Source organism: Phocoena sinus, chromosome 20, assembly GCF_008692025.1.
Source record: "Phocoena sinus isolate mPhoSin1 chromosome 20, mPhoSin1.pri, whole genome shotgun sequence".
NCBI lineage: Eukaryota > Metazoa > Chordata > Mammalia > Artiodactyla > Phocoenidae > Phocoena > Phocoena sinus.
In genome coordinates, this window is record NC_045782.1 from 30,500,640 (window position 1) to 30,521,393 (window position 20,754).

The 20,754-nt window shown below is 54.3% G+C and overlaps 1 protein-coding gene across 1 annotated transcript in view; it reads right to left on the bottom strand.

Moving 5' to 3' along the window:
• Positions 1–1,951: 1,951 nt before the first annotated feature.
• Positions 1,952–20,754, bottom strand: part of TBX4 (T-box transcription factor 4) — a 29,063-nt gene continuing 10,260 nt past the window's right edge. The window contains exons 4-9 of the mRNA XM_032616876.1: positions 17,767–17,886; positions 16,378–16,525; positions 5,882–6,034; positions 4,865–4,953; positions 4,497–4,732; positions 1,952–2,583 (exon numbers count right to left, since the gene is read on the bottom strand). Coding sequence (XP_032472767.1) covers positions 1,952–2,583; positions 4,497–4,732; positions 4,865–4,953; positions 5,882–6,034; positions 16,378–16,525; positions 17,767–17,886 — 1,378 coding nt within the window. The remainder of the gene's footprint in view (positions 2,584–4,496; positions 4,733–4,864; positions 4,954–5,881; positions 6,035–16,377; positions 16,526–17,766; positions 17,887–20,754) is intronic.

Consider the following 20,754-nt stretch of genomic DNA (forward strand, 5'->3'; position numbering starts at 1 on the left):
ACAGGCGGAGGTCTCTGCCAGGCCTGGATTCCTCCCCTGGGGGTGCAGGTGGTTGATGGGCTCACATAGCTGACTGCTTGCTCCAGGAAGCCCTGGGCTCTGACTCCAACCTGCTCTTCAGTTCCTTCTCTGAGGTAGCTGCACAAATCCCACCAAGAACTCCCCACCTGGGAGCCCATCTCCCCCAAACCACCAGGTTGCACGTCCACTACTAAAAGGTGACAGATCCTTGCGTACTGTCTGCCCTGCCTGTCTGGGGTCTTTGCGGGCCCTGGAATCCAGGTCCATCGTCTGGGGAGTAGCATGAGATCAAAGGTACAGTTGCTCCGTTGGTCCTAAATGACTTCACTCTGAGCTCAGAGGCTCCGTGGAACAAATGCGCAGAGGCACTAAGGGCTCCACCTGACCCTTGAGGAAATATATGAGCAAAGGGGAAGCAGAGACCATTGCTGAGCCAGGAAATGACAAGTCAGGAGTAAAGAGCACCCACACACTTCTCAGTTGTAAAATGGCTTTATGTTCCGATATGTAAAATAAAATGTCCATGCTATATAACAAAACACGTGAAGTTCCACATCCCGTTAGCTAATGTGTCTTCTAATAAAGTGTAATCTGTAGTGTGTGTGTGTTTATATATAATTATTTATCTGTACGTTTTATCTAAACCATTCTTTGTTTTTAACCTCAAATGTGTAATAAAGATTTAAATAGATGTCTTTCCAAACACCCTCTCCAATGTTCATTTTATTAAGTTTATTCATTTGTAAAAAAGCAAAGCTGAATTGGACATGTGGCCTGCATTTGTGAGATATATATATTTATATATTTTATTTTATTTATTTATTTATATAATATATAAATAGCTATTCAGCATGCAAAGAGTTTAGTGATTTCCCAAATTTGATTACAGAGTTCACACCAGCCACAGGGACGGTCTGGTGACTTCCAATGCTAAAGAGCTGAGCTGAGGACGAGATCCACCTCCCTGGAGAAGAATTATCCTTGCTCCTCTGAGCTCACTGGCTGAATTCACTGGAAGAAATGAATGTCTTCTGAATTCTCATTTTTATTCCTGTTGGGCTTTCTTGCTCCAGAGGCGAGGATTTTCTGGGAGCAGAACAGGCTCTAGAGCTGCTGGGCAGCAGCTCCAGTGTGGTCTCCTGGGGACACTGCCAGGTCAAGTGCGCTTCCTACTGGCCGCAGTAGGACGCAGATGGGGCCTGAGAGGTGAGTCTTGTGCACCAGAGAGGGTGAGGGGCTGCACACTGGGGACGGAGGGGGATGGGCTTTGTACGTTATAAGAAAACCTGAATGATGCCAGAGATGCTACTGGTTGTGTTTTCCCTCCTCTTGAAGGAAAAAGCAATGTTTTAATACCCATCAGGTGGCACTTAGCCCATGACTCTCTCTCTAAAAATTGTCCCTCAGACCTCAGAGCTCCGGGGATCAATTTCCGGGCCACTAACTGAGCAGTCAGCGCTCCTCTCCCAGAAGGGCTTCGTGGCTTAGCTGAGCCCACCTCTCAGGTGGTCTCACAGAATCTCCGGAAGCCAAAGGAATGGGCCTCCTGCTCCCAAAACAAGATTCTCAGCTCCCTTGCAAGGCCAGGACTCTTAAGATGTGCAGAGACCCCTCCCACCCCGACTTCCCCCGCGGGAGAGACCTCACCACCTGAACTCTCCACTCCCATCCCACCCATGGGCATGTCAAGAGATATCAGATAACAGTGGATCCAGGTCCTGCAGCCAAAATCACTTCCGAGATAGTGTGTTTTTTCCTTTGTCATGGCCTCAGTCTTATGTCAGAAGATAGATGCCCTCCAAAGAAACGCTCACGCGCACTCGCACCCCACCCTTTATGATACCTTCCTGTGTTTCTTGGTAGTGCACGCCACCCTCAGAGGTTAATGCTGGGTCAACCCGGTACTGGGGCTGTGGGCGGGCCCTGAGAGTCATCCGTCAGTCCAGTTCTCGACAGTCCCCATTCCTGAATGATACTGTAAGGAGGCTTCCCGGGACAAGGAGAAGCTCTGCGAGTAGAGAAACTCGTTGGCAGCATTCAGGTGCGGCGAGGGCGGCTTCCGCTCGCACGCGGTGCCGGTGCCGGGGAAGCCGCGCTCCCTCGAGAAGGAGGCGCCGGGCCCCCGCTCTCGCTCTCGGACCTGAGACTGTGAGAGCTGATTGTAGACGCTGAAGTGGGCACTTCCGGGCGGCTGGGAGCTCGGAGCCGAGATGGGGGACAGCCGGGGCATCATAGTGGTGGCGGTGAAGTGCGTGGGGAAGGACTGGTAAGGCACAGTCTCCACGGTCTGAACGCTGTAGCTCGTGTACGGCGACACTGACGTCCACATGTTACAGCTCAGTGGGGGCGGGGGCAAGTCGTCCACCCCGGACACACCGGCGATCTCGGTCCCTGAACCTGAGTACATGCAGGCTTCTCGTGGGGTCACCTCACTGCAGTAGGAGGGGCTCAGCATCTGTTGGTCGTAGGGAGGGGGAGACCGGAAATAATGATCCTCCCCCACTGCAGTGGGAGCTTCCAGATAAGATCTTTTGCAGGGTAAGTCCAGGTGGCGGGCGCTGTCTGCCGGAAGACAAAGAAACCTCAGGAAGAGCCATTTCCGCCAGCCCAGGGCCCCGAAATGGACGCTAGGACAGCCCTTCCTTGTCATTCAGGGCCCCCACCGCCCCACGCTACCACGGCACTCCCAGAACCATTTTAATCAGCTACAGCTTTTCAAAGGCGGCCGCAGCCAAGAAGTGGTCCGATCATGGACCACGCTCAAAGGCCACGGGGCACACTGCATCACTGGACACTGAGTGATGTGTTTAGCCAGGCAGTGTATAGCTTTGATCCTTTGCCACCCTGACTCTTGGGGATGGTAAGAGGCCTCAATGTGCACTGGCGCTCTTAGGCTAGGCCCACCCTGGCCAAGGAAAGTGCAAGCCACTGCCAGCCCAAACCGGGCCTGGAGGCTACATCTGCCTGAATTAGCCAGAAAAGTAAAGCCTCGATGCTTCGGCCTCAATCCTCCACTCCCAGGAAGGCTTTAGCAAGACAAAGCTACTCACAGGCACGCTTCTATTGCTTTTAGAGGAGGAAGTAAACCCTACGTGTGTTCAAAGAAGTCCCATCAGATTGTAATTACACAGATTCCAACATAACAGCGTTTACACAATTAAGAAATGGAGCTGTTAATAAGTAAAAGGTGACTAGTACTTTTAAGGCTAAGCTAATACCGTGTCTCAGGAAACGTGACATTAACTGCTCCAAACCACGGATGTGTGTCTTTCAACATCCTCGAGCATGAGGGCTTGAGTCTCTGGACGAGCATGGGCTCCCCTGGGATACAGGGATGACCCAGGCCTGAGGACTTGGGCGGCAGCCCACTCAACGAATTCAAGAACACTTGTCGGGTCGCTTGTCTTGGTCTCCCTCCTTCTGTTTTCTCTAGGGATTCTCAACAGGAAAGAGGCCACAGACAGTAGGTAAATAAATGTGTTTGGCTGTGTTCCAATAAGACTTTATTTATGGATACCAAACTTTGAATTTCATATAATGCTCATGTATCATGAAAGAGTCTTGACTTTTTTCAACTATTTAAAATGTAAAAACCATTTTGTATGACTCACAGGCTGAACAAAAACAGACAGCAGGCCAGATTTGGTCCAGAGGCCACAGTTTGCCAGCCCCTGCTCTAGGTCACTAGTTCTACTAGACCTGGTATGGTGGGTACTCAGGGGCCTGCCTGGCTGGTCCCTAGGAGCTGGGCTGAGAGAACATTCTGGATTGCAAGCAAAAGTCCCCAAACTCATTCCCAAGACAATTCAGTGGCCCTGTGAGGACTTCTGGTGTAATAACACTGATCATTCATATTTTATAGAGGGAAAAATCGAGACCTGGCACCAGAGCACATCTGGTTCTCGGCTCAGGGCTCTTCCTCACAAAGAAGCCAGCACGGACAAGTCTGTTGCCTGTCTTCCTGGTCCCCAGTCTGCATCCACAACAGCTCCCTGCCACTTTCAAGAAGCCTTTGCAGATCTGGTGTGATGTGGTGGGGAGCCTGTGCTGGGGACTCCCTGTGTTAGGATGGAGGTCGCCTCCCTAAGTGGAAACCTTGGGATTGTGACGCTTCCACCTCCTCCCACACCTAGAGACAGAGCCTGGCTGACTCGTGTCCTCTGCCCACCCCGCTGAAAGCAGCACCTGGGGCCAGGGAGGGGTACCGGTGTCTGGGGACACCAAGGCCGCAAGCTGCCTGTGAGGGTTCGGAGGGCTGCGTGGAAAGCAAGAAGCGTATCCCTGCACTGAGCCTGGCCACGGTCCCCAACACTTTAGGCTCGCTCTCCCAGGCCACACAATAACCAGGTGTGTGTGTGTGTGCGTGTGCGTGTGTGTGTGTGCACCCATGCGTGATCACATGTGCAGTGGGGAGTGTCTGTGGGGAGAGTGTCACCCCCCGACCCTCCAGGGCTTCTAGAGCAGGAGAGAGGTACCTCGTCTTTTCAGGCAGTGATAGAAGAGGCTGGAGTCCCTCTGGGCTGGGAAGGTGTTGAGGGGAAGGTCCTGGGGCTCAGCCGCAGCGAACTGCATGTGAGCCCCGTTCTCGTACTGGTAGTGCTGGAGCGCCTGGTGAGCCCCATGCAGGGGGCTGACGTCAGGCTTGGATGCCAGCTGGGTGGAGACGAGCCTCTGCCTCATTATGCTTTTGGAGATCACGGGATATTCTTTGCTGGAGGAGAGGGGAGGACAGTCAGCGGGACACGGGAAGGGAGTGGAGATACCTTGAGGGTTACGGAGTCCCTGTGCTTGAACCCGGGCCACCCGGTCCACCTGCCCCACCCCCAGGCCGGAGCAGCCCCACCTCTGCAGCCGGGCCACGCGCAGGTCACTGTCGTCACTGCCCCGGAACCCCTTGGCAAAAGGGTTGTTCTCAATTTTCAGCTGTGTGATCTGTCAGGACAGGATACACGGTAGAGTCACTGCGGGGAGAGGACTGGGCTGGCCTCTGGCCCTCCTCCCTTATCCCAGGCACATTTGGAACCCCCGGCAGTGTCTGGAGAAGTTGCGTCTTGCTGAGGCCTCCTTGGCCTTGCCCTTCACGTGGCCAGCTCCTATCCCTTCCACTTGCGGCAGAACCTCTGGTTCTGTCTCCCGCTCTCCCGCCCGCTGTGCTACCTCGATTCAGCCCCTCATCATCCTCTCCCGGCGGCCTGTAGCAGCTTCCCCTGCACATCATCCCCCTCCAGTGCAAATGCCGCATCAGGTTCTGCGTGACTCTTCTAAATGCAAACCTGACTCTGTCACTCTTCTGCCTAAGATCCTTCCCCTGATCTGGCCAGTCCCACTGTGCAGATGTGAAAGCCTTCTGAGAAGGATGGCGTGGGCAAAGGCGGGGGCAGGGGAGAGTGGCCCGGGAGGGGATCGGGAGGCTGTTTGGGTGGTCGGCCTGGGGTGGAAGGTGGGCCAGGACATGCCAGGACCCTGTGACCGCTGCCTGGGAAGGGCCTCCAGATGGCTCAGTCACCTGCTCCCACACAGCTGGCAGTGCCCCAGGGCTCCTCTCCCTGTTCCATCTCCTTCTCTCTGCAGGTGCAGAATCCCACCCGGGAGAAGAAGACTGTAGAACGAAAGGGCCCGGCACTGAGCCACAGGGCAAGCTCCACGTTCCCGATCTTTACAGTTGCCAACTCTGTCCATCCCCAGCACAGAGACCACAGTTACTTTGTGCTGGGGGTTCAGGAATCTGGTCTCCTTTCCCGCACATCACTCCATTTCTCACTGCTCTGCAGGGCTTAGCAGGTTCCTGAGGCACCTGCCCTGCCTGCCTCAGCCCTGCTGCATCGGGGCTTCACTTCCTGCCTCTGTGGTGGTGCTGTACCTTGTGATTCTGGTAGGAGGTCACAGAGATGAAGGAAGTTTCTGGGAACACGTGGGTGCAGAAAGCTGTGTTTTTGGAGCCAAAAGCATTGTTCTCATCAGCCTTCACGATGTGTAGCCGCGGCTGGTACTTGTGCATGGAGTTGAGGATGATCTGGAAGAGAAGGGTCTCTTCTGAGCTCCGGGTCCCCACCCTCTTGTCTTCGGCCTCATTCAGCTGGCCTGGGGCTGGCTTTCCTTGTCCTACACACCCGGGCTCCAGGGCCTGACCACAGGGGCTGAGCCCAGAAAGGTCCAAACCTCCCTTGAAGGTTGAAGAACCAGGCCCCTGGCCCCACTTGGACTCTGCTCCAGCACCAACTCCTGGTCCCAGGACCTCCCGGATGCTACAGACCCTTCAGTGTGGAAATGGGGACATAACCATTTAAAAGCCCCAATGAAGTCAGCACAGTGCAGTTGGTGGAATTCTGAGTTGTAGGCGAAAGTCCAGGTGCCACTGACTCACTGTGTGACCTCAGGCAAGTCCCTCGACTTCTCTGAGCCTCAGCTCGCAGCCGGCAGGCTGACTCTTCCCCGGGCCTCCCCCTGTCCTATCCAGCTCTTCTTCCCCTGCTCACCCCTCCCCACTTATTAGGGACCTGCCTTTCGGAGAGTTGTCAGCGGTGGGCGCTCAGCCCCTCCTCTCACATTTGTCAGCAACAAAAGCAGCTTCACAGCCCAGAGTTTGCAAGATGGGGGAGGGGGGATGCTGAGGAGAATGGTGCCCTCCGACCTGTTCCCTCGGGGCACTCCTTCCTTCATTCACAGAGGCCTGCTGAGGGGACACTGGGGACACCCAGAGGCACTGTGCCTTCAGACCTGTCCCAGGCAGCTCTCAGCCAGGAGGGGAGTGCCATCAGGGACTAGAGTTCAAGGTACCAAGGTAGGAGGAAGCCCAGAGGCCCCAGGCACCCCCAGCCCTTGAGGATGCCTGGGGCAAAAGGCGAAGAGCCCAGGAGACTAGGCCCAGAGCCCTGGGAGAAACACACGGTAGTTGTGGCCCCAAACCCACTCCATTTGGCTGTGCCCCACGGTAGCGCAGCATCACATGCCATTAAAATGTATTTTTTATCGTTGACATTTACCAGACGCCCTTCCCACTGGAGGTAGGACCAGGCGTTTGGGGCATTTTATCAGCACCGCTGCTTTTGTTAACCCTTTGGCTCCTGTCCTGGCTGGGTGAGGCTGGTCCCCTCTGAGCTCCTTTCTCTCCGCAGGGAGTGCCCCTCCCTTGGGCTGTCTCTGCTGGCTCCTACCCTTCCAGGTTCCCAGGGGCCACGCCTGGGGCTGAGGCTTGGTGAAACATTTAACCCCTGAGTGACCAGAGTGCCAAGCAAGGGGCCCGAGCCAGGCCCTTCCGTGGCAAGTCTGGGCTGAAGCCTTCGTCTGGCGAGGTTCTGCTCTCCTCACACCCTGGGGACAGAGGCAGCCCAGGGAGAGGCTCAGCCAAGGGCGTGGGTAGCCCAGGAGCTGGGCTGTAGGCTCTGACGTTCCCCGGGCTCCTCGGTTTGGCTGGGCAGCTCCGTCCAGCAGAAACTAGCTCTTCTGCACGGGCCACTCCTCACTCAGCCCTCAGTGACAAACCTCTGGACCCTCTTGGGGCAAGTACAGAGCTCCCCAAATCCCAAATCCCATCCTGCAGCTGGGGACCCACTGCCCAGCTGGGAGCCTACCAAGCAAACCTCAGGGCACAAGTCCTGCCCGGGGAGGCCTCAACGGACTTCGTGTTCCAGGGAAGGGGCCCCTCGGGAGAGGGGCTGGGGGTTGGGAAGCACCTCCCAGACCCTTTAGGTTACTCTGTCACCCTGCACTGTACCCACGCTGCAGGAGCCCACAAAGGACCCCAGTGCCCAGAAGACCCAGCACCTGACTACCCGGGAGGTAGCCTAGATGCCAGATTCCCACCTCTGCACCTTTGCACAGGCAGTTCCCTCTGCTGCCTTGATCTCCCTTTCCCATTCTCCCTCACCTTCTAGGCCTATCATCTCAAGGCCCAACTCTTCCAGGAAGCCTTCCCACACTACTAAAGCCTGCTCTGAACTCCCAATTCATGAAAACTTCCTTTCCATGCATTGTCTACTTGGCTGTTGTGCTGCTTCCTAGCGGCTTCCCATTTCTTCTTGGCCCTTCAATTAAATTATAACTCCTCAAGAGAAAGGGCCACACCTTTTATACCTTTTGTACCTCCAGGCTCCTTTACTTCAAAACAGGAACAAGTAAGTGCGAGACCAGGATATGGGAGGAGAAAGACCTGGGCCACGACCACGAACTCTCTGTCCCCTTCTCCCTTGTCTTTCTTTGCTCACTAGAGACAGGATAACCTCTAAGGCACTTTTCAGGTCAAAAATAGTGATCAAACATGTGCACAGACAATCCTTCCATGATCACTCACATGCTCCAGCCCCCTGACATGCAGGGCTAACCCTGCATCAGTCCAGCTCTCCTGGCAGGGGGTGGGGGGCGCCCAAGGGGAGAACACAGACAACGGGAGGACAGAACCCAAAGGAGAGGTTGCAGTCACCATGCAGTAAGGCTGTGCCGTCCCTTAAGGACACCTTGGGACAAACAGCAGCACCCACCTTGTTCCTCTGCCAGCTGGGCAGTCACAGGCTGTGACAGTCCAGCCAGAGCCCTGGGCATCATCAGTCCCCTCACCCTCACTGTCACCCACCTCCAGGTCCAATCAGTGACCAAGGCCTCTGACTCCACCTGTAAAACAAAGGCTCCTCCATTCCCCCTGCGCAGCCCTGGCTCAGGCCCCGCCGCCTCTCACTGGGCTCTGTGGCAGCCCCCTCCCTGCCTCTATCTACTTCCTCTCCATTTCACCTGCTACACATCAGATCAGGTCACTCCCTTGCTTAGAACCTTCTGGCTCATCCAGGAAGACTGTACATTGCTTGAGAGCAGGGCCCTTTGTACTTCTTCCTCTTGCCTCCCTTGTCCGCTAGCCCCCAAACTCCTGCCAGTATTTAGGGCTCAGTAAATATCTTAAGTTCACGATGCCACCTTTGATGGCTCCCTCTTGCCCCCTGGGATAAAGGCCGAATCCTTAGCCTATCAGACAAGGCCCTGGATGACAAGGGTGGAGAGATTGCCAAACACACCTTCTAGGAGAGGGAACCAGACAGGCTGGTAGGGAAATCTGGGAAGAGAGTAACTGCCAGACTTGCAAGGGCAGGTAGGGGCCAATGGGGAGTCCAATCCCAGCCACAGAGAAGCCAAGCGAGGCCCGGAAGCGTCTATGGATCTCTGCCCACCAGCTGCAAGTCCTGAGCAAGCTCTCCCCCTCCAGTCATCGGGGTCCCCCATCTGTAAAGTGAGGCCTTCGACTAAGTGGTCCCAGACACCCCTCCCGCCTCTGACAGTCTGGAACTTGGACAGGTGTGTGGAAGAAAGTCCCACCCATTGAACCAATGCAGACACAAAGTACAGCGTCGGTCCCGACGGCCTGGGAGAATGGGAAGCTACCTCAGTGACTCGCGCCTGGCTTTACTCGGAAGTTCCTCAGGCGCCGCGTAAAACTGTTTAGCCAGAATCTCACATCTATATTTCTTGCAGAGGATGTTGGGTCAAATGGGCCAGCCACGTCAAAAAACCCCACTACACGGCTGGTCCCGTCGTCATCACTGTTCTACAGAAATGGGATTCATTATGTTCTGGCTACAAGTCAGAGGCCTGTTCTATTTTCACAATTGTGATAGCGCCAAACATCCATCTCCTCAAGAGATCGCCATAGCGTGCTTGGCTAATGAGGCCCAGATTTATCTGTGTTGGAATCACAGCACATCAGGGCATGGAGGGACAGACCGTCGAGATCATTCTAGTTCACCTCCTAATTGTAAAGACGAGGAACAGGAGGCGAGTAGTGGGAACGTGACTTGCCCAAGGACACACAGCTGGCTGGAGATTGAATCGGGGAAGATTCCAGATGGCCCTTGAGACAGCACACACTGCTCTCAACAACAAGCTCGGTAATTAAGGATAAGGTTCCAACCAAACACCGTGGGGGATGAGGATTCACCAGGCCCTGTCGCCCATGGTAGGGCACAGCGTATCTGGATGCTAGCCACACAACAAGTGGGGCTAATGTCCGTTTGTCATATATTAAAACCAAATTTTCTCCTGCATCACATTTTTACCTTCTAAGACGACCTTCTCCATCATCCTTCTTACCCCCTCCAGCCCTGTAAAGAGGTTTAGGAAAGAGATAGGATCTGCAACTTAGAGAAAAAAGAAAAAAACACAACAAAACTAAGACCGGAGAGACCCAAAGATTGGCCCGAAGAATATCTAGACTAGAACTGAGTCGGACAACCCATCAGCCGATTCAAGAGGCCTGGGCCAGACAGGCCTGAGGCCTCACGCCCAGGGCAGCAGCCTTCCCACCTTCTCTCCCAGTCACAGCAATGACAGCCAGCGTTGACTGAACACAGCCTCTGTGCCAGGCCCTGCGACGAGTATTCTACACACATCACACAACTGACCTTTACAACATCCCTGTAAAGGAGGTATCATTATTAGCCCCATTTTAACAGGCAAGGAACTGAGGCTCAAGCGGGGGAAGGCATCTGCCCAACCTCAGACAGCGATGGGAAGCAGAGCCAGCGTCACTACTCTCCGAGCTTTAGCTCGTACCTGCACCTGCACCCATGTGGCTGGGGAGGGTGAGGCCCAGTCTGGAGCCGGACGTGTGGTCTATGTCCCAGAGGGCCCGGCAAGGCATGGCGCATTGTCAGGGCTCAGCAAATGTGGGAGGAAAAGAGGGAGACCAATGGTTCTGGGTCCCCGCTGGCTGGCATATGCTTTGGGGGGACATCAGCCTCCAGCGGAGGAAGTACCTTCTCTGTCTAAATAATCCCCCCGTCAGCAGGTTCACTCACTCACTGCTCACCACCACTCACACTGCCGGGCACCAGGGCACAATGGTGATGAAAAGCCTCACGGTTTACCGTCCAGTGGGGAAGTCACATGGTAATCCAAAAATCAAGCAAAAATCAGTGGTGAGAAAAAGTAGTGGACCCCAAACTGCATTGATAATAGTAACAAACAAGATGAAACAGCTTGCAGCAAATGTGTAGGACCTCGGGAAGAAAACCTGAATACGCCTTTGAAGGACAAAAATCAGACTTCAACAAAGACAAAGGCATCCCTATCAATCCTCCCTAAGTAAATTTATAATTTAAAGTGATTCTAATAAAAATACAAGCAAGTTTCTTTCTCAACACTACAAGCTGATTCTAAAGCTCATATAAAAAAATAGACAAGACCAGCCAAGAAAACTCTGAAAAAAAAGAGCAATGCAGGGGGACCAAGCCTGCCAGACACTAAAACCTATTATGAAGTCTCAACAGTTAAGGCACTGGCACACGAACAGACACAGATTCAGAAGGGGATTTAGTGTACAGAAATAAGGCATCCTAAACCAGAGAGCGAAGGGGACTAGTCAGTTATTGGTGTTGGGAACCACTGGATAGCTCTCTAGAAAAAAAAAAAAAAAAGTTGGATTCACACCTCATATAGAATGCCAGAATAAATTCCAAAAGGATCAATGGTTAAAGTGTAATAATAATTCTGTAAAATACTAGAAGAAAACACAAGCAAACTCCCTTATAAGTAAAGAGTGGAGAGGGACTTTCAATTACTCAAAATCCAGAACCCACAGAGAAAAGACCAACACATTCAATCAAAAACTTCTGTGTAGGAATACCACTATAGGCCAAACCAAAAGACAAGTGACAAACGGGGAAAACATATAAGCAATTCGACATCCCAGAGTAGGAGCGAAATCTTCCTAATTTATAAAAGCTCCTAGAATGGATAGGTGATTGAAAAAAAAATCTAAGAGAAAAATGAGCAAAGGATAAGGACCGAAGAGGAGATACATATAAAAAAGATGCTTAGGAGCTTCCCTGGTGGCGCAGTGGTTGGGAGTCCGCCTGCCGATGCAGGGGATGCGGGTTCGTGCCCCGGTCTGGGAAGATCCCACATGCCGTGGAGCCGCTGGGCCCGTGAGCCATGGCCGCTGAGCCTGCGCGTCCGGAGCCCGTGCTCCGCAATGGGAGAGGCCACAGCAGTGAGAGGCCCGCTTATCACACACACAAAAAAATGCTTAATCTCACTCATAATAAAGGAAATATAAATTGAAACTAAAACTGACATCTATATTTCACCCATCAAACTGGCAAAGATCCAAAACGTTCTCTCCCACCATGTTCGTGAGGCTACAGTGATGGTGGGAATACACATCACTGGGACTCCAGTGGAGGGCAGAATTACAAATTGCAAATCCAAGCACCCCTTGAACAGGCAATTTATCAGAAAGAATACTTGCCATAGGTATAAAACGACATATGTACAAGCTTAATCAAAAGAGCAAATATAGGAAAACATCTAATTCCTTCAATAAGGACTGGCTACATAATTAATGGAACGATCACATGATGAAACTCTATACAGCTGTATAAAAAGGAATGAGGCAGCTCTACGTGACTGGAATGATCTCCATGATACACTAAGTTTACAAAGCAAGGTGCAAAGTGTTTACAGCATGTTACCTTTTGTGTGGAAAAGAAGGGATTTGAGACTCTGTATTCTGCCTGCATGTGCAAAAAGAAACACTGAGAAGAAATTAGTAACAATGGTTACCTGTGGCCAGAGCTGGAAAAAACTAGGTGGATGGGGAACCAGGGGATGGAAATGTCTCATTGCAGACGTGTTTTATTTATTCATTGATTGATTTTTAAACCATGTGAATGTATTTCCTATTCAAAAACAAATTTGACAAATAAGTATAAAATTATAACTGTGGTAAGTACTTGGACAGAAAGGTGCATGGTGCTCTGAGAGCATATAATGGGGACCCTGAACCGTCTCCCTGAAGATGTGGCATTTGAGCTTGGATTCCAAGGCTCAGCAGTAACGAACTAGGCTAAGAGGCCTGTGGCTGGAGAAGGAAACACACTGAGGGGATAGTGCATGTGCCACTTTGTGGCCTGGGAGCCCACACTCCCAGTCTGGGGCTAATTTTGCCTCTGGAACAGTGAGACCTACTATGCCCAAAATTAAAAGCTAATCTTCAGGCTTCCCTGGTGGCGCAGTGGTTGGGGGTCCGCCTGTCGATGCAGGGGACACGGGTTCATGCCCCGGTTCGGGAAGATCCCACATGCCGCGGAGCGGCTGGGCCCGTGAGCCATGGCCGCTGAGCCTGTGCGTCCGGAGCCTGTGCTCTGCAAGGGGAGAGGTCGCAACAGTGAGAGGCTCGCGTACCGCAAAAAAAAAAAAAAAAAGCTAACCGTCTACCTCGGCAATCTGGGAGTCCTGAGACACAAGAGGTGGTGAAGACGGCCATTCCCCTTCACACACACACACACACACACACACCCCTCACTGCAGCCATCCCCTCCCTGCCTCCAGATCAGGAGAAAAGTAAGACCCACGTGCCAGCCACCTCCATGTCCCGCTGCAGGACCCAGGCCCCACCCCAGTGAGGCCCTCTTCAATTTCCCGAAGCAGCTTCTCTTCCCATCACGTGGTCACCTGGCACAGGACCCTGCTAGGAGTAGGAGGGGTTGGCAAGTAGGAGGGGAGGATGGCAGGCGTCCTCTGTAGCCAGTGGAGCCACAGCAGTGGAGCTGAACTGGAGCAGCCCAGCCCGGCCCCAGCCCCCTGATCCTTTCTGCCCCTTCCGCCTGCCCGTCCTCTGCCCCTAGGCTTACACCCAGAACCCAGGGGTCACACCCTGAACCCACCCCTCAAGAACAGAGGGCTTTCCTGGACTCACAGCAAAAACCCACAGGAGTTTTCTAGTCAGAAGCCAACCCTGTCTTTTCAGAGCATGTGGCCCTGTGGCCGGAGGGGTTCCTGGACTCTGGGCCCTTCTCCTGGGGGAAGTCTGTAAATGGGAGACAGCTGCTAAAATCTCTGAGCTGACCCAAGGGGAAAGTCCACAGTCCATTTGGCTGGAGAAAGTTCCCTGAGGTCTGGAAGCTTTTAGGAAAAATTGCAAGTGTGGAGGTGAGCTGTGCAGAAGGACTTGTCTGGGGCAAGTTCTCAGTAGAAGATGGCTCTTTCCCAGGCTCCTGCACCAAGAAGGGCGACTGGGAGAGCTCACCACTCCAGGTGGCACAGACCAAGGAGCAGAAAGCCAAGGTTCAAATGGGCCACTTTCCCTTGACGTGTCGAGGAAGTTAGCTCATCCTCCACAGCCCTTGCCTGCATGGTCAAAGGCTGCTCCCTCTCCAGTGATGCTCCAAATTGCTGAAGATCTGACAGCTCAAGCCCCGGGTACGGGAAGACAGGTGGAGAAGCCAAAGGAGCGCGGGACTAGGCATCAGAAGGCAGGGGTCCACACTCTGCTTCTTTACTCCCAGCTCCTGAGATAAGCACCTCATCTCCCTGAGCCCTGCCACCCCACAACGGGTGTTGTAACCAATAGATTGCAAGTGCTGGATAAATTCGGGGATGGGGAGAAGGAAGATGCTCTGAACCCAAACCCTCCAGGCAGGAAGCTGAGTTAGTATGGGGAACGTCCCTCCTGCCGAGGAGAGGAGAGCCCCAGGCAGGCACGGCGAGTGTAGCCAGGGGCACCTCCAATGTCACGAGCCCAACAAGCAGCCCCACTGGCCCAGACTATATGCAGGGTTATTGCAAACCTCTTATGGACTCCAGTAGAGCCACCAGACACAAGGCAGGCTGGGAAACCTACTGCTGGGCTATGAAGGCCAGGTCTCCTGATTCCTAAAAATCCCAGCTTTTCAACCACCTGACTCTCTCCCCTGCCACATTCTGCAGGGGGCCAGGGAGGTGGAGAAGTCTTCAGAGGCATCCCTGTAGCTGGGAACCATGATAGCAAGCTGTGCATCCAAAATTCTCCAGAGCTTCGATTCCCTGGGTACTTCTGGTCACTTACCCAAAGATCCAGCTTCCGCCAAGCTCTGTGTTCACCGCAGTGGTCTGTCCCCTGGGGTCTGCGTGTGTGTGCAATCATGGGCAGAGATGTGGCTTCCCACTTCCCACCATCGAGGCCCTCGCTAACCTTTTGAGGTTGATCCCACAGCCTGGCCAAGCAGAGGAGGCCAGGTAGGAGCTGACCAGGAGCAAAGTCTTGGCCAGAATGGGAGGCCCCTCTGGCCCTCGGTTAAAAGACCCTGTGCTCTGAGAGGTGGGGGCTTGGCTGACCCTTCCTGTTGGATGGTGGCTTGTCTCTGCCCCCTGGGAGAGGCTGGGGCTACATGAGTACACGTCACCATGCACACCTGCAGGTCTCTGTCACACACCCAACGGCATCTGCCTGCCCTGCACGGGGAAGCCCATGCCGCTCGCAAAACAGATAAGTCAGGAGTTTATTATGTTAATGAAGCATTCTCCTAATTGCTGGTTTATAGATCACCAGTGACCCAGAAGAGAACTGAACAGACTCTGAGAAAATGAGAACTGAGAGCTGCTTGCCAGTTACACACCGATCAATCAGAAATGAAGCATCACTGGCATTTTCCATAAGGAACTATGATTCACAGAATTCTGATTTGCACACAGCTCCCCAGAAATAGAACTGAGGCATAAAAGAGGCACACGCCTGCACAGCGCCCACCCCTGCTTCCCCACCACCATCCACATGGACAGTATGAGTGTTATGGGTGCAGCCGGGGCAACTGCGTCTAGGAGCCTCGACAGCACCCGCTCCACCACACCACACCCTGCGTTTCCAGGGTAACCATGGGTAGCCTAGAGGGGCGAGGCCTGCTCCCTGGCAGATGACACCAGGTCCCTAGGCTTCTGTTTGCCACACACTTGAGCTAAAAATTTCCACATAAAAAGCTTTTGTGGGCCTGCCAGGGACAGACTGGGGAAAGAATGAGCTTCAGCAGCCTGGATGGGGCATCAGCGGCAGGATCCCTGGGGCTCCAGAACCTCTCTTGTGACAGCCAGGTCCCGGGCAAGGCCAGGAAGGCGCTGACACAGGAGCCAGAGCGAGGCCTTCCCTTCCAGGGCAGGTGGCTGCCGGACCAGGCAGACGGTACACGCCAGAGACAGGCTTCGGAACCCATCAGTGACTCTTTCTCAAGAAGGTTTACTTGTCTTAGGCTCCAGCAAGGCCAGATTTGGGGAAACTGAAGCTGAGATTTGGTCCATCATCGTCGTTGTTGCCATTTATTTGGAGCCTCTTAGGTACAAAGTACCTCATGCGTAATCTCTCATTTAATTCTCACATGGTCATCTCCATGCTCTAGACAAGGAAACCAAGGTGCAAAAAGGCTAAGAGACTTGCCCAAAGTTACCCAGCCAGTAAGTGCTAGGGGAAGGATGTTCTGCTGTGGGACTCAGACCCTGTGCTCCTTCCACAAACCGGCCTGGAGCTGGATCCCGAGAATGGGTTCTCCAGAGCCCAGATCCCCGGACCGGCCCATCCCCAACACTGCCCCAGGACTCGCCCTCAAGGCCAGGCAGTCCCATGCTTACATGGCCGAAGGGGTCCAGGTGGTTGTTTGTCAGCTTCAGCTTCTGGAAGGAGACCAGCTGCCGCATCCAGTGGGCCCCAGTGGCAGGAGAATCCGGGTGAACGTAGAGCCTTCCGGGCATGGCCGGCTCAGCCTTCCCTGCCACCATCCTGCCAACAGAGCATGGAGAAGCCAGAGCAGTTGATTGCCCTGCAGCCTGGGGGAGCCCAGATTCTCTGTCCCCTCTGAGAGCAAATTCCCAGAGACCTGAGAAACAAATCACCGATGGTCCTATCAGACTGTCAATTTAGGGCTTTGGGGGTAAGAGGGAGGGACAGAGGAAAGAGTGCTGGGGAGGAAGAGCGTTTCTGAACCTCCTGTATTTCACCGCAATAAGAAAGAGAAAGTGAGATTACAGAGACATGTGATGATTTACTTGAAGGAATGGGGCTAATCACAAGTATGTTGTGGGGAGATTTAGGCACTTCCATGTATGTGTTATATTTACAATTTTTAAATGTTATAAGTTTGGAGGTAGCTTCTCAGAGGATGTAGACAATTTTCAAATTGCTTGCCCCCAAAACAAACATAAGAAATGAACTGGTAGCTGTCCCCTGAGCCAGAAGCTGCTCTGAGTGCTGTTCCAGCCCAGAGACAGAACAGAGACAAGCCCTTGGCAGGACCTGACCACCGAATCTGGCCTCCCGGGTCCAGGCTCTGCAGCCCTATTACTCATCCACCGCTGAGCCCACGTCCCGGACTGTGGATTCATTCATCCCTCTCTCTCCCTGGGCGCTGTCCTGGGCTCTGGGGGCAGACAGGGTACTAACGGGATGGCCTCAGGAAAAGAAGCCCAGCGTTTTTTCACCCAGTCCCAGCTTGGTTTCGTCCTTCAAACCTGACTGCTCTCTCTGGATGGGGGGCACAGCATAAGAGGGAAGGCTCTGCGGCCAAAGAGCAAATGAGTGGAGGAACAGGAGAGAGATGCCACAGCCCAGGTAACTGGGCCCCAACTATGGAATACCAAAGCCCCCAAGGAAAGTGGCTTCCATCTTCTGCCCCCCTTCCTGAGCACAGCACTGCTAGAGCCTAAACCTGCCCAGTGCTGGGGCTCATCTGTCACCCCAAAGCACAGGCACCCACCCTGTTCGTCCATAGCTGTGGGGAGAGCACAGACCCTTGAAATCCACCAAAAGCCCAAACACTGCAGCTCATTTTCAGCCGCAGCCCCTGCCCCACCAGCAGCAGGTGTGCGAACATTTGATGACCCTGTAGCCTCAGCAGGCCCGGCGCCCAAGGCTGCGGATCTGGCCAATCACTGGGACTAACTGGTAAGTCCCTGGGCCAAACGTCAGATGGGGATGGGTGTGCGAGTGGGAAGGCGGGTGATGTGAGGGTCCCGGGTTCTTACCATTTGTTGTCACAGAACTTGTAGCGGTGGTCATCCGCAGGGACGATGTCGATCAGTAGGATGTACTTGGTCTTGGGGTTCATGCCTGTGACTTTTACCTTGTAGCTGGGGAACATCCGCCTGGGGGAAGCCGAGAGATGACGCAGAGGCGTGGACAGAGCACCAGGAGAGGTGGCACAGAGTGGGCGAGGGGACAGAAGGCCTTAAGAGGCACTGCCCCTTTAGCAAGAGGTCTCGGCACTGGTCAGAGCTTTGTGACCTTGGGTAAGTTGCTTCCCTCTGTGGTCAGCCTCCCCCTCTACGAGGAAAGGGCTGCACAAGCTGCTCCCTCTGAGCCCCTGCAGTTGTCAGTCTGTGGCTGTGAGCAGCTAAAGCACAGAGACTCCGGTCAGGATGTGAGAGAGGATCTCAACACCAACCAGCCTGCCTTAATTTCCCTCCTGTCTGTCATCCATACACAACGAAAGTTCTGGGGTGGGGGTGAGGGGGCATTACAGGGGCCCAGAGCAGAAGACCTGGAAGTCCCTGTCAGCTGCTTCCATGATCAATGAGATGCCTACTCTGGGTCATGTCTCTATGCAAACCCCCAGACCTCAAACCAACTCGTAGCAGAGCTGCTGCTCGCTCTCTGGATGCCTCCTGTGTGTTTAGCAGAGGTGTTTATCCCTGTGAATGCCTTGCCTGGGCCTGTGCGCACTAACTGGGTGTCGGGGAAAGTCAGTCTAGGAGCCCTGAGGAGTAGAGCACGGATTCTAGAACCTCCCTGCCATGGTCCACAGCCTGGCCCCACCACTGACACAGCATGCTGCCTTGGCCAGCTTGCTTGGATCTCTCTATGCCTTGGTTTCCTCATCTCTAAAATGGGACTACCAATCTCATAGGTTGCTGCGTGGATTAAATGAGTCCACTTACAGCTCTTACCACTGACCCCCACTGCACTCCTTCCTCCGCAGGCCAGTGGTATGACCTACCTCTATGAAAATAGAGTCAGCAAAAAAGCAGAAACTTTTCCAGGTCCTGCAGCCCATGATGAAACTGTCCAGGACCCTGAGGCTCAGGAAACATTCTAGAGAAGAGCTTCCTCAGACCTCAGCACACCAAACATACAACAGCATGTACCCATACCTGCGGGGTACCCTCCTCTGGTCACCAGGTCCCTGACACCGGACTTCCTCAGAGGGGAACTTCCTCAGTCCTCCTCAGATGCTCCCACCCCCTCCTAGCTGATCTCCCCCAAAGATGTCCCCAAGAGAGAGGCAGAAGCCAAACCTAACTGAAGACACTAAGGCCACTGGGAGCCAAATCCCCTGAGCTGGTAGAAGCCCAAGCAGCTCTGGGAAAGCCATCAGGGGGTCCTCCGGCTCTCATGAAGCTGAGAGACAGCACGGGAACCCTCAGGAGAAGCTGTCTTAAACACCTCAAACAGATGATTGGAGTCCCCCATTTTGTCGACAGGGAACCAGCTTACCTTGACAGAGCAGGGCTTCCAGAGGGATCCAGGCCCCCACAAGGTGGCAGACCCTACGGCAAGCCCAGGCCAGGACCCTGAGGTGGAGGGTGCCCCAGCCCGTGCACCCTCTCTCGCTGGAGGGCAGGCCCCTGAGTGCTGCGGTGGGCCAGGGGTGCGGGAGCTGTGTGACCATGTGTGTGCACGAGCACATGTGCTTGCGTACACGGTGGAGTGCGAGCGTGTGCGCCTGGAGAGAGGAGGGCAGTTCTAGCGGCAAGTCTAGGGACTCATAAACCGTGTGGAAGAATTTGTCTCAGATGTCAATTGTAAGCGTTTTCAAATGTCCACCCAACCCCCTCCCCAGGAACCCAATGCTGCCTCCTGCTTACCAGCCCCCTGCCCAGCCGGCCCTGGGGCACAGCTGGAGCCTGCACCACCCCCTTCCTGGCCCAGCCTCTCTCCAGGTGGCCTCGGGCTGAAGGAGAGGGAGGCAGCAGTTAGCTCAGCTCCCGCCTCCCTGGGGGAAGGCCAAGAACCCCGTCCCCTGCAGGCTATCATTTTGTAACTGCCACAGAAACAGCCACAGAGTGGGGCAGCCCTGGCTGGGCTTAGGGTTGGCCTGGTACCAGTGCCCTGCACTCAGCCTGCTTCTCCTATAATCACTCCAGGTGGCGACAGCAGAGGGCAGGCACAGCTTTCCCCGCCCCCCCCGCTCCCCACAACCAGCGTCCACAAAGGGGGCCAGGAGAAAACTGCCCGCTGCCACTTCAACGGTCTTCATAACCTAGGCTGAGAGCGGGGTACGGGGTCCTGCCCTTGCCCTTCTACCCCCTACTGTACTTCACCTCAGCAGCTCAGGAGGCCAGGCAGACATGACTAGTGCTTTTGAGAAGGCTGGCAAGGAGCCTGTCCTCGGCCTCCCAAGGCACGGGGCTGGTGTCCCGTGATTTGGCCTCTCCTGGAAGCTGACCGTGGACCAGATTCCTGATGGATAACAGCCTCCAGGAGGTTTTAAGGAAGTTGGGGCAGGGAAGGAAGGTGTCTCCTAGCCACTGCCCTGCCTGTCCCTCTTCCTATGGCAACTGCCCTCAGAAATCAGGAGGGACGATGAGATCTGTGGTTTGAATGGGGAGCTCAAAAGTCCTCTGTTCCAGGCTGAGCTGGCCTGAGCTGGCCAGGTGAGCACCGCTGCCTTCATGGAGACAGGTATCTCCGTCTCTGTTAGCGTCCAGTTTGGTGGCTCCTTCTGGGCCATGGAGAACACACCCAGTGGGGACCCTGGGCACTATCATTTCCCCACCTAGCGGGCTCCAGAGGATGAAGGTCCTGCCTGGTGTGCGGGAAAGGCTACGTGTGCAGCTGAAGCACACACTCCTCCAGCCTTGCAGGCCTCCTGCCCAAGCTGAGGGCATCTGCCCTTGGTTCCAGAGGGTCCAAGGTTGGAGCCGAGAGGCCTGGCATGGGAGTGTTCACCAGGAGGGCAGGCCTCAGGAAGCTGAACTGGGAGCTGTGGCTTCCTCTGGGCTCACCCCGCCCTG